A 12,874-nucleotide genomic window follows, 5' to 3' on the forward strand; every position below is an offset into this window, starting at 1 on the left:
TTTCATAAAGTTTAGCTACATCAACAGAATATAGTGTTAAAGAAAGAAATACTTTGAATCCACAAGAAATATACTAGAAGTATTTAGTTGGTGGACGCAGTCTTTACAATACTACAAAGTACTGCGTTGTATTGGGATATCATGATAAAGTTGCAGGATATTTGAAAGTTCCTCACGTCACTCTGGATGTAGTTGGCCAGACGAGCTCGTTCGGACTCCATGGTAACGGCGGGAGCGGTGTTGGTTCCCTTCACGTTGGTGTTGTAGTCGAAGCGGTAGTGCAGCTAAAAGAAAGTACAAGTACACTTAGGATACGAGTACAAGTACACTTAAGATACGAGTACATGTACACTTAAGATACGAGTACAAGTACACTTAAGATACGAGTACAAGTACACTTAAGATACGAGTACAAGTACACTTAAGATACGAGTACAAGTACACTTAAGATACGAGTACATGTACACTTAAGATACGAGTACATGTACACTTAAGATACTATCAAATACATGAAGTCTGAATAATGAAGTCTAAGACGTACAACTACAGAAGGTGGCGGTAATGAGAAGAAGAAGAAGAAGAAGAAGCCGTTCTCGTATGTTTTGCCGTCGCATGAACTCAGTCTATTAAAGGGCTTCACTTACGTCGCTCAGGTTGACCGCGTTCTGCTTGGACACTTCGTACGTCGGCGTGTCGGTCACCACGGTGTATTCCTTGAAACTCTCGATGCCCTTCGCTTTGTACTTGTTCTGGAACGTGAAGGAGAAAGAAACATTCAGTAAATGTATTTTGAAAACATGGATAAATACTGTGCAACGCGGTGAACGTGGGCGTGACTTGCGTCGCTCTGCAGGTTGCCGGCGTGTTTGACCCTCAGGATTTCGGGCGTGTCCCAGGCGTAGCAGCCGATGCCCCTCAGCCAGTTCAGGTCGTCCTTGTAGAAGATCTGTGGAGAGGGGGCAAAAAGAGTCAAGACCTTCCAGCGCTTGTCTAAAGGACGGTGACATTGAGACGGGGGAAAAGTCGGTCATTAAAGGGTCAGCACTAGGTCAAAGACGGAATCGGGACAAATCCAACATGGCGGTGACAACATGGCGGTGACAACATGGCGGCGACCAGACCAGTTCCGCTGTTACAGCTCAGGCAAGAATTTTCTCTCTTGGGTCTGGGTGAACCGTAACCCCTCACCCTAACCCCTAAACCTAACCCTAAATCAAACCCAAACCCTAACCCTGACCCCCTAACCCTAACCATAACTATCAAAACCTAACCCTGACCCCCTAACCCTTACCCTGACCCCCTAACCCAAACCCAAACCCTAACCCTGACCCCCTAACCCTAACCATAACCCTAACCCCTAACCCAAACCGAAACCCTAACCCTGGCCCCCTAACCCTAACCCTGACCCCCTAACCCTAATCCAAACCCTAACCCAAATCCAAACCCTAACCCAAACCCTAACCCAAATCCTAACCCTAACCCTAACCCTGACCCCCTAACCCAAACCCTAACACTAACCCCCTAACCTTAACCCTAACTCCCTAATCCTAACCTTAACCCAAACCCTAACCCAAACCCCCTAACCACCTAAACCTCACCCTAATCCTCACCCTAACCCCTAACCCTAAACCTAAACCCTAATCCTAACCCTAACCGTAACCCAAACCCTAACCCTAACCCAAACCCTAACCCTGACCCCCTGACCCTAAACTTAACCCTAACCCCTAACCCTAACTCTAACCCTGGCCCCCTAACCCAAACCCAAACACTAACCCCCTAACCTTAACCATAACTCCCTAACTCCCTAACCCTAATCCTAACCTTAACCCAAACCCCCTAACCCTAACCCTAATCCTAACCCTCAGGCAAGAATTTTCTCTCTTGAGTCTGGGTGAACCCTAACCCTAAGTTTTTGTAGTAGTTAAGAGCATTTTTATTTGAATGTTTGTTCACCTGTGAGATTGTGCAATCTATAAGTTTAAAAAGATTAAACTCTAAATAAAGTTGACCACATGCAGGATTCATCCCCATGACCTCCTGCACCTCAGGCCATGACCTCCTGCACCTCAGGCCATGACCTCCTGCACCTCAGGCCCTGACCTCCTGCACCTCAGGCCCTGACCTCCTGCACCTCAGGCCATGACCTCCTGCACCTCAGGCCCTGACCTCCTGCACCTCAGGCCATGACCTCCTGCACCTCAGGCCATGACCTCCTGCACCTCAGGCCATGACCTCCTGCACCTCAGGCCATGACCTCCTGCACCTCAGGCCATGACCTCCTGCACCTCAGGCCATGACCTCCTGCACCTCAGGTCATGACCTCCTGCACCTCAGGCCATGTCCTCCTGCACCTCAGGCCATGACCTCCTGCACCTCAGGCCATGACCTCTTGCACCTCAGGCCATGACCTCTTGCACCTCAGGCCATGACCTCTTGCACCTCAGGCCATGACCTCCTGCACCTCAGGCCATGACCTCCTGCACCTCAGGCCATGACCTCTTGCACCTCAGGCCATGACCTCTTGCACCTCAGGCCATGACCTCCTGCACCTCAGGCCATGACCTCCTGCACCTCAGGCCCTGACCTCCTGCAGCTCAGGCCATGACCTCCTGCACCTAAGGCCATGACCTCCTGCACCTCAGGCCCTGACCTCCTGCAGCTCAGGCCATGACCTCCTGCACCTAAGGCCATGACCTCCTGCAGCTCAGGCCATGACCTCCTGCACCTAAGGCCATGACCTCCTACAGCTCAGGCCATGACCTCTTGCACCTCAGGCCATTACCTCCTGCACCTCAGGCCATGACCTCCTGCACCTCAGGCCATGACCTCTTGCACCTCAGGCCATGACCTCCTGCACCTAAGGCCATGACCTCCTGCACCTCAGGCCCTGACCTCCTGCAGCTCAGGCCATGACCTCCTGCACCTAAGGCCATGACCTCCTGCAGCTCAGGCCATGACCTCCTGCACCTAAGGCCATGACCTCCTGCAGCTCAGGCCATGACCTCTTGCACCTCAGGCCATTACCTCCTGCACCTCAGGCCATGACCTCCTGCACCTCAGGCCATGACCTCTTGCACCTCAGGCCATGACCTCCTGCACCTAAGGCCATGACCTCCTGCAGCTCAGGCCATGACCTCCTGCACCTCAGGCCATGACCTCCTGCAGCTCAGGCCATGACCTCCTGAAGCTCAGGCCATGACCTTCTGCACCTCAGGCCCTGACCTCCTGCAGCTCAGGCCATGACCTCCTGCAGCTCAGGCCCTGACCTCCTGCAGCTCAGGCCATGACCTCGACCCCCAGACCAACACATCTGGAGATGTTCTGCTGCGAGACAGAAAATGTACCTCCCTCACCTCCAGGTGTCTCAGGATGGTGAAGACGCCTTGTCTCTCAGCGAGTCCGTCTCTGAGCTAGTGCGGCTTGTGCTGACCCTAGTCAAAGGTGTGAGATGTGGACACTCACGTCGCTGAGCTGCTCGTTGACCTTGCGCGCCTGTCCGAACACCTGCATGTCCGGCAGGCACATCCACTGGTGCGGGATCTTCTTGTAGTGGATCCCGCTGACCGTGGACTGGGTCTTCCGGGCCGACAGGATCTCCAGCATGTCCGGAGGGATGTGGTTCTTGGCCTTGGTCTTCTCGTAGTCCTGTTTGTACAGACGCTGTGGGGGCAAAGGTCAAGGTCAGATTCTAAACCAAGTGAAGAGTGACTAATGTGAAGCAAATAAGCTCAAGTAAACTAGACTAAACTTAACTAAGACTAAACTTTACTAAGACTAAAGTGAAGTAAAGTAAATAAACTAACCTAAAGTAAACTAGACTACCCTTAACCAAGACTGTTGTAAAGAAAAGTAAATGTGCTAAAGTAAACTAAACTTAACTAAGACTAAAGTAATGTAAAGTAAAGTAAACTAGACTAAAGTTAAGTTAAGTAAACTAGACTAATTTAAGGAAAGTAAGTCTAAACTAGACTAAAGTTAAGTAAACTAGACTAAAGTTAAGTAAACTAGACTAAAGTAAAGTAAAGAAAACTAAAGTAAAGTAAACTGGACTAAAGTAAAGTAAAGTAAACTAGACTAAAGTAAAGCAAAGTAAAGTAAAGTAGACTAAAGTAAAGTAAACTAGACTAAAGTAAAGTAAATTAGACTAAAGTAAACTAGACTAAAGTAAAGTAAACTAAAATAAAATGAGATTCCACATGGACAGAGTGCACTTACGTTTCTGCACAAACTGAAGCATGCGGAAGAAATGAGGGGTTAAAACGTGTAAATATATTTGTATATTTACATCCAGGACGAGGGGTTAAACGTGTAAATATATTTGTATATTTACATCCAGGACGAGGGGTTAAACGTGTAAATATATTTGTATTCTTACATCCAGGACGAGGGGTTAAACGTGTAAATATATTTGTATTCTTACATCCAGGACGAGGGGTTAAAACGTGTAAATATATTTGTATTCTTACATCCAGGACGAGGGGTTAAAACGTGTAAATATATTTGTATTCTTACATCCAGGACGAGGGGTTAAACGTGTAAATATATTTGTATTCTTACATCCAGGACGAGGGGTTAAAACGTGTAAATATATTTGTATTCTTACATCCAGGACGAGGGGTTAAAACGTGTAATTATATTTGTATTCTTACATCCAGGACGAGGGGTTAAAACGTGTAAATATATTTGTATTCTTACATCCAGGACGAGGGGTTAAAACGTGTAAATATATTTGTATTCTTACATCCAGGACGAGGGGTTAAAACGTGTAAATATATTTGTATTCTTACATCCAGGACGAGTTTTCCGACCCGGACACATCGAGCCGAGTTGGGATCGTCTTCCAGACACTTGGGTAAACTGTACAGGGACTTGAACTTCTCATAATCCTCCTTGTACTTCACCTAAAAAGGAAACAAAATATGTACATTTACTTCAAAATTATACATATTGTACTTGAAGAACTTTGAACTCAGCTCCAACACTCTTAGAAACAGCCAAAGTCAACAAAAGTATTGCTACTTTCAGTCTTTTGTAAAGTTTCTTGTATATTTGTTAGTTTTGAATGTTTTAATCTGAGCTTTTTGTTTTCAATGTGATTTTCAAACTACAAAAGGAAATTAAACTAAACCAAGACTAAACATAACTAAGACTAAATTACAAATAAACTAAAACTAAAGTGAAGTAAACTAAGACTTAATGTAAAGTCAAGTAAAGTAAACTAGACTAAAGTAAAGTAAACTAAGACTGATGTAAAGTAAAGTAAACCAGACTAAAGTAAAGTAAACTGAGACTAAATTAAAATAAAGTAAAGTAAACTACACTAAAGTAAAGTAAACTAAGTCTAAAGTAAAGTAAAGTAAAGTAAACTAAGTCTAAAGTAAAGTAAAGTAAACTAAGTCTAAAGTAAAGTAAACTAAGTCTAAAGTAAATAAAGTAAAGTAAAGTAAACTAAGTCCAAAATAAAGTAAAGTAACCTAGACTTAAAGTAAAGTAAACTAAAGTAAAGTAAGACTAGACTAAAGTAAAATAAACTAGACTAAAGTAAAGTAAACTAAACTAGACTAAAGTAAAGTAAAGTAGTATGAGACGTGGTGTACACGGGGGGCACTCTAAGTAAAGTAAAGTAAAGTAAAGTAAAGTAGTATGAGACGTGGTGTACACGGGGGGCACTCTAAGTAAAGTAAAGTAAAGTAAAGTAGTATGAGACGTGGTGTACACGGGGGGCACTCTAAGTAAAGTAAAGTAAAGTAAAGTAGTATGAGACGTGGTGTACACGGGGGGCACTCTAAGTAAAGTGAGACTAAAGTAAAGTAAAGTAGTATGAGACACGGTGTACACGGGGTGCACTCACGTTGCTGAGGATGACCTTCTGCAGTTTGGCATGCTGCAGGGCGTGCGAGTCACTGGGGATGTGGTAACTCTTGGCTTTGATTTTGTTCCACGCCGCGGTGTAGTTTTTCTGTCACGAGAGAGAAAGAGAAAACCACACATGAAACAAAAACGCCACAGTCAGGTCACGTGTTCACAAACATATTGCTGCTTACGTGTTCACAAACATATTGCTGCGTCACGTGTTCAAGAACATACTGCTGCGTCACATGTTCACGAACATACTGCTGCGTCACGTGTTCAAGAACATACTGCTGCGTCACGTGTTCACAAACATACTGCTGCATCACGTGTTCAAGAACATACTGCTGCGTCACGTGTTCACAAACATACTGCTGCATCACGTGTTCAAGAACATACTGCTGCGTCACGTGTTCACAAACATACTGCTGCATCACGTGTTCACAAACATATTGCTGCGTCACGTGTTCACAAACATACTGCTGCATCACATGTTCACAAACATACTGCTGCGTCACGTGTTCAAGAACATACTGCTGCGTCACATGTTCACAAACATACTGCTGCGTCACATGTTCAAGAACATACTGCTGCGTCACGTGTTCACAAACATACTGCTGCATCACGTGTTCATGAACATACTGCTGCGTCACCTGTTCATGAACATACTGCTGCGTCACGTGTTCATGAACATACTGCTGCGTCACGTGTTCACAAACATACTGCTGCGTCACGTGTTCACAAACATACTGCTGCGTCACGTGTTCACAAACATATTGCTGCGTCACGTGTTCACAAACATACTGCTGCGTCACGTGTTCATGAACATACTGCTGCGTCACGTGTTCATGAACATACTGCTGCGTCACGTGTTCATGAACATACTGCTGCGTCACGTGTTCATGAACATACTGCTGCGTCACATGTTCACAAACATATTGCTGCGTCACGTGTTCACAAACATACTGCTGCGTCACATGTTCAAGAACATACTGCTGCGTCACGTGTTCACAAACATACTGCTGCGTCCTGTGTTCAAGAACATACTGCTGTGTCACATGTTCACAAACATACTGCTGTGTCACGTGTTCAAGAACATACTGCTGCGTCACATGTTCAAGAACATACTGCTGCGTCCCGTGTTCAAGAACATACTGCTGTGTCACGTGTTCACAAACATACTGCTGCGTCACGTGTTCAAGAACATACTGCTGTGTCACGTGTTCACAAACATACTGCTGCGTCACGTGTTCAAGAACATACTGCTGCATCACGTGTTCAAGAACATACTGCTGTGTCACGTGTTCACAAACATACTGCTGCGTCACGTGTTCATGAACATACTGCTGCCTCACATGTTCAAGAACATACTGCTGCGTCACGTGTTCACAAACATACTGCTGCGTCACGTGTTCACAAACATACTGCTGCGTCACATGTTCACAAACATACTGCTGCGTCACGTGTTCACAAACATACTGCTGCGTCACATGTTCACAAACATATTGCTGCGTCACGTGTTCACAAACATACTGCTGCGTCACCTGTTCACAAACATATTGCTGCGTTACGTGTTCAAGAACATACTGCTGCGTCACGTGTTCAAGAACATACTGCTGCGTCACGTGTTCACAAACATACTGCTGCATCACGTGTTCGTGAACATACTGCTGCGTCATGTGTTCATGAACATACTGCTGCGTCACGTGTTCATGAACATACTGCTGGTTCACGTGTTCACAAACATACTGCTGCATCACGTGTTCATGAACATACTGCTGCGTCACGTGTTCATGAACATACTGCTGCATCACGTGTTCATGAACATACTGCTGCGTCACGTGTTCATGAACATACTGCTGCGTCACGTGTTCACAAACATACTGCTGCGTCACCTGTTCACAAACATATTGCTGCGTTACGTGTTCAAGAACATACTGCTGCGTCACGTGTTCAAGAACATACTGCTGCGTCACGTGTTCATGAACATACTGCTGCGTCACGTGTTCATGAACATACTGCTGCGTCACGTGTTCAAGAACATACTGTTGCGTCACGTGTTCACAAACATATTGCTGCGTCACGTGTTCACAAACATACTGCTGCGTCACATGTTCAAGAACATACTGCTGCGTCACGTGTTCACAAACATACTGCTGCGTCCCGTGTTCAAGAACATACTGCTGTGTCACGTGTTCACAAACATACTGCTGTGTCACGTGTTCAAGAACATACTGCTGTGTCACGTGTTCACAAACATACTGCTGCGTCACATGTTCAAGAACATACTGCTGCGTCACGTGTTCATGAACATACTGCTGCGTCACGTGTTCAAGAACATACTGCTGCGTCACGTGTTCACAAACATACTGCTGCGTCACGTGTTTACAAACATACTGCTGCGTCACATGTTCACAAACATACTGCTGCGTCACGTGTTCACAAACATACTGCTGCGTCACATGTTCACAAACATATTGCTGCGTCACGTGTTCACAAACATACTGCTGCGTCAACTGTTCACAAACATATTGCTGCGTCACGTGTTCAAGAACATACTGCTGCGTCACGTGTTCAAGAACATACTGCTGCGTCACGTGTTCACAAACATACTGCTGCATCACGTGTTCACGAACATACTGCTGCGTCACGTGTTCATGAACATACTGCTGCGTCACGTGTTCATGAACATACTGCTGCGTCACGTGTTCACAAACATACTGCTGCGTCACGTGTTCACAAACATATTGCTGCGTCACGTGTTCACAAACATACTGCTGCGTCACATGTTCAAGAACATACTGCTGCGTCACGTGTTCATGAACATACTGCTGCGTCACGTGTTCATGAACATACTGCTGCGTCACGTGTTCATGAACATACTGCTGCGTCACATGTTCACAAACATATTGCTGCGTCACGTGTTCACAAACATACTGCTGCGTCACATGTTCAAGAACATACTGCTGCGTCACGTGTTCACAAACATACTGCTGCATCCCGTGTTCAAGAACATACTGCTGTGTCACGTGTTCACAAACATACTGCTGTGTCACGTGTTCAAGAACATACTGCTGTGTCACGTGTTCACAAACATACTGCTGCGTCACGTGTTCTTGAACATACTGCTGCGTCACATGTTCACAAACATATTGCTGCGTCACGTGTTCACAAACATACTGCTGCGTCACATGTTCAAGAACATACTGCTGCGTCACGTGTTCATGAACATACTGCTGCGTCACGTGTTCACAAACATACTGCTGCGTCACGTGTTCACAAACATACTGCTGCGTCACGTGTTCACAAACATACTGCTGCGTCACGTGTTCACAAACATATTGCTGCGTCACGTGTTCACAAACATACTGCTGCGTCACGTGTTCACAAACATACTGCTGCGTCACGTGTTCAAGAACATACTGCTGCGTCATGTGTTCAAGAACATACTGCTGCGTCACGTGTTCACAAACATACTGCTGCGTCACATGTTCAAGAACATACTGCTGCGTCACGTGTTCAAGAACATACTGCTGTGTCACGTGTTCACAAACATACTGCTGCGTCACGTGTTCAAGAACATACTGCTGCGTCACGTGTTCAAGAACATACTGCTGTGTCACGTGTTCACAAACATACTGCTGCGTCACATGTTCAAGAACATACTGCTGCGTCACGTGTTCATGAACATACTGCTGCGTCACGTGTTCAAGAACATACTGCTGCGTCACGTGTTCACAAACATACTGCTGCATCACGTGTTAACAAACATACTGCTGCGTCACGTGTTCACAAACATACGGCTGCGTCACGTGTTCACAAACATACTGCTGCGTCACATGTTCAAGAACATACTGCTGTGTCACGTGTTCACAAACATATTGATGCGTCACGTGTTCATGAACATACTGCTGCGTCACATGTTCAAGAACATACTGCTGCGTCACGTGTTCACAAACATACTGCTGCGTCACATGTTCAAGAACATACTGCTGTGTCACGTGTTCACAAACATATTGATGCGTCACGTGTTCATGAACATACTGCTGCGTCACGTGTTCACAAACATATTGATGCGTCACGTGTTCATGAACATACTGCTGCGTCAAATGTTCACAAACATATTGCTGTGTCACGTGTTCACAAACATACTGCTGCGTCACATGTTCAAGAACATACTGCTGTGTCACGTGTTCACAAACATATTGATGCGTCACGTGTTCATGAACATACTGTTGCGTCACATGTTCAAGAACATACTGCTGCGTCACGTGTTCACAAACATACTGCTGCGTCACATGTTCACAAACATACTGCTGAGTCACGTGTTCACAAACATACTGCTGCGTCACATGTTCACAAACATATTGCTGCGTCACGTGTTCACAAACATACTGCTGCGTCACATGTTCACAAACATACTGCTCCGTCACGTGTTCAAGAACATACTGCTGCGTCACGTGTTCACAAACATACTGCTGCGTCATGTGTTCACAAACATACTGCTGTGTCACGTGTTCAAGAACATACTGCTGCGTCACGTGTTCACAAACATACTGCTGCGTCACGTGTTCAAGAACATACTGCTGCGTCACGTGTTCACAAACATACTGCTGCGTCACGTGTTCAAGAACATACTGCTGCGTCACGTGTTCAAGAACATACTGCTGCGTCACGTGTTCACGAACATACTGCTGCGTCACATGTTCACAAACATACTGCTGCGTCACGTGTTCAAGAACATACTGCTGCGTCACGTGTTCACAAACATACTGCTGCGTCACGTGTTCACAAACATACTGCTGCGTCACATGTTCACAAACATACTGCTGCGTCACGTGTTCAAGAACATACTGCTGCGTCACATGTTCACAAACATACTGCTGCGTCACATGTTCACAAACATACTGCTGCGTCACATGTTCAAGAACATACTGCTGCGTCACATGTTCAAGAACATACTGCTGTGTCACGTTTTAACAAACATACTGCTGCGTCACATGTTCACAAACATATTGCTGCGTCACGTGTTCAAGAACATACTGCTGCGTCACATGTTCACAAACATACTGCTCCGTCACGTGTTCAAGAACATACTGCTGCGTCACGTGTTCACATACATACTGCTGCGTCACATATTCACAAACATACTGCTGCGTCACGTGTTCAAGAACATACTGCTGCGTCACGTGTTCACAAACATACTGCTGCGTCACGTGTTCAAGAACATACTGCTGCGTCACGTGTTCAAGAACATACTGCTGCGTCACATGTTCACAAACATACTGCTGCGTCACGTGTTCAAGAACATATTGCTGCGTCACGTGTTCACAAACATACTGCTGCGTCACGTGTTCACAAACATACTGCTGCGTCACATGTTCACAAACATACTGCTGCGTCACGTGTTCAAGAACATACTGCTGCGTCACATGTTCACAAACATACTGCTGCGTCACATGTTCACAAACATACTGCTGCGTCACATGTTCAAGAACATACTGCTGCGTCACGTGTTCAAGAACATACTGCTGTGTCACGTTTTAACAAACATACTGCTGCGTCACATGTTCAAGAACATACTGCTGCGTCACGTGTTCAAGAACATACTGCTGTGTCACGTGTTCACAAACATACTGCTGCGTCACATGTTCAAGAACATACTGCTGTGTCACGAGTTCAAGAACATACTGCTGTGTCACGTGTTCACAAACATACTGCTGCGTCACATGTTCAAGAACATACTGCTGTGTCACGAGTTCAAGAACATACTGCTGCGTCACGTGTTCACGAACATACTGCTGTGTCACGAGTTCAAGAACATACTGCTGTGTCACGTGTTCACAAACATACTGCTGCGTCACGTGTTCAAGAACATACTGTTGCGTCACGTGTTCAAGAACATACTGCTGTGTCACGTGTTCAAGAACATATTGCTGCGTCACGAGTTCAAGAACATACTGCTGTGTCACGTGTTCAAGAACATACTGTTGCGTCACGTGTTCAAGAACATACTGCTGTGTCACGTGTTCAAGAACATATTGCTGCGTCACATGTTCAAGAACATACTGCTGCGTCACGTGTTCAAGAACATACTGCTGTGTCACGTGTTCACAAACATACTGCTGCGTCACATGTTCAAGAACATACTGCTGTGTCACGAGTTCAAGAACATACTGCTGTGTCACGTGTTCACAAACATACTGCTGCGTCACATGTTCAAGAACATACTGCTGTGTCACGAGTTCAAGAACATACTGCTGCGTCACGTGTTCACGAACATACTGCTGTGTCACGAGTTCAAGAACATACTGCTGTGTCACGTGTTCACAAACATACTGCTGCGTCACGTGTTCAAGAACATACTGTTGCGTCACGTGTTCAAGAACATACTGCTGTGTCACGTGTTCAAGAACATACTGCTGCGTCACGTGTTCACAAACATACTGCTGCGTCACGTGTTCACAAACATACTGCTGCGTCACGTGTTCAAGAACATACTGCTGCGTCACGTGTTCAAGAACATACTGCTGCGTCACGTGTTCATGAACATACTGCTGTGTCACGTGTTCACAAACATACTGCTGTGTCACGTGTTCACAAACATACTGCTGCGTACCTGGCTGAAGAAGTGTTTGAAGTTGTGGCATCGGGCGTAGTCGTGGTTGTCGAGGACTGTGGTGTACATGTGCTTCTCTTTGTGGTAGGCCTCTCTGTAGGCCAGCTGCGACAAGAGAACACACGTTATACACAAACTATCACGACAAGTACACACGTTATACACAAACTATCACGACAAGTACACACGTTATACACAAACTATCACGACAAGTACACACGTTATACACAAACTATCACGACAAGTACACACGTTATACACAAACTATCACGACAAGTACACACGTTATACACAAACTATCACGACAAGTACACACGTTATACACAAACTATCACGACAAGTACACACGTTATACACAAACTATCGCGACTACAAACCTAATCAAGATTATTCGGGTCACAAAAA

At 45.5% G+C, this 12,874-nt stretch overlaps 1 protein-coding gene across 26 annotated transcripts in view; it reads right to left on the minus strand.

Moving 5' to 3' along the window:
- Positions 1-12,874, minus strand: part of neb (nebulin) — a 161,380-nt gene that overhangs the window by 63,397 nt on the left and 85,109 nt on the right. For 25 of the 26 annotated variants that reach the window (XM_072445216.1, XM_072445241.1, XM_072445236.1 and 22 more), the window contains 7 exons: positions 12,470-12,574; positions 5,852-5,959; positions 4,788-4,901; positions 3,463-3,660; positions 842-946; positions 645-749; positions 177-284 (listed from right to left, as the gene is read on the minus strand). In XM_072445216.1, the coding sequence (XP_072301317.1) occupies positions 177-284; positions 645-749; positions 842-946; positions 3,463-3,660; positions 4,788-4,901; positions 5,852-5,959; positions 12,470-12,574 (843 nt within the window). The remainder of the gene's footprint in view (positions 1-176; positions 285-644; positions 750-841; positions 947-3,462; positions 3,661-4,787; positions 4,902-5,851; positions 5,960-12,469; positions 12,575-12,874) is intronic. The other variant, XM_072445239.1, reaches the window with a different exon arrangement.

The sequence above is a fragment of the Eucyclogobius newberryi genome, unplaced genomic scaffold, assembly GCF_026437365.1.
Source record: "Eucyclogobius newberryi isolate DKJ021-1_F unplaced genomic scaffold, fEucNew1.0.hap1 SCAF_14, whole genome shotgun sequence".
Lineage (NCBI taxonomy): Eukaryota > Metazoa > Chordata > Actinopteri > Gobiiformes > Gobiidae > Eucyclogobius > Eucyclogobius newberryi.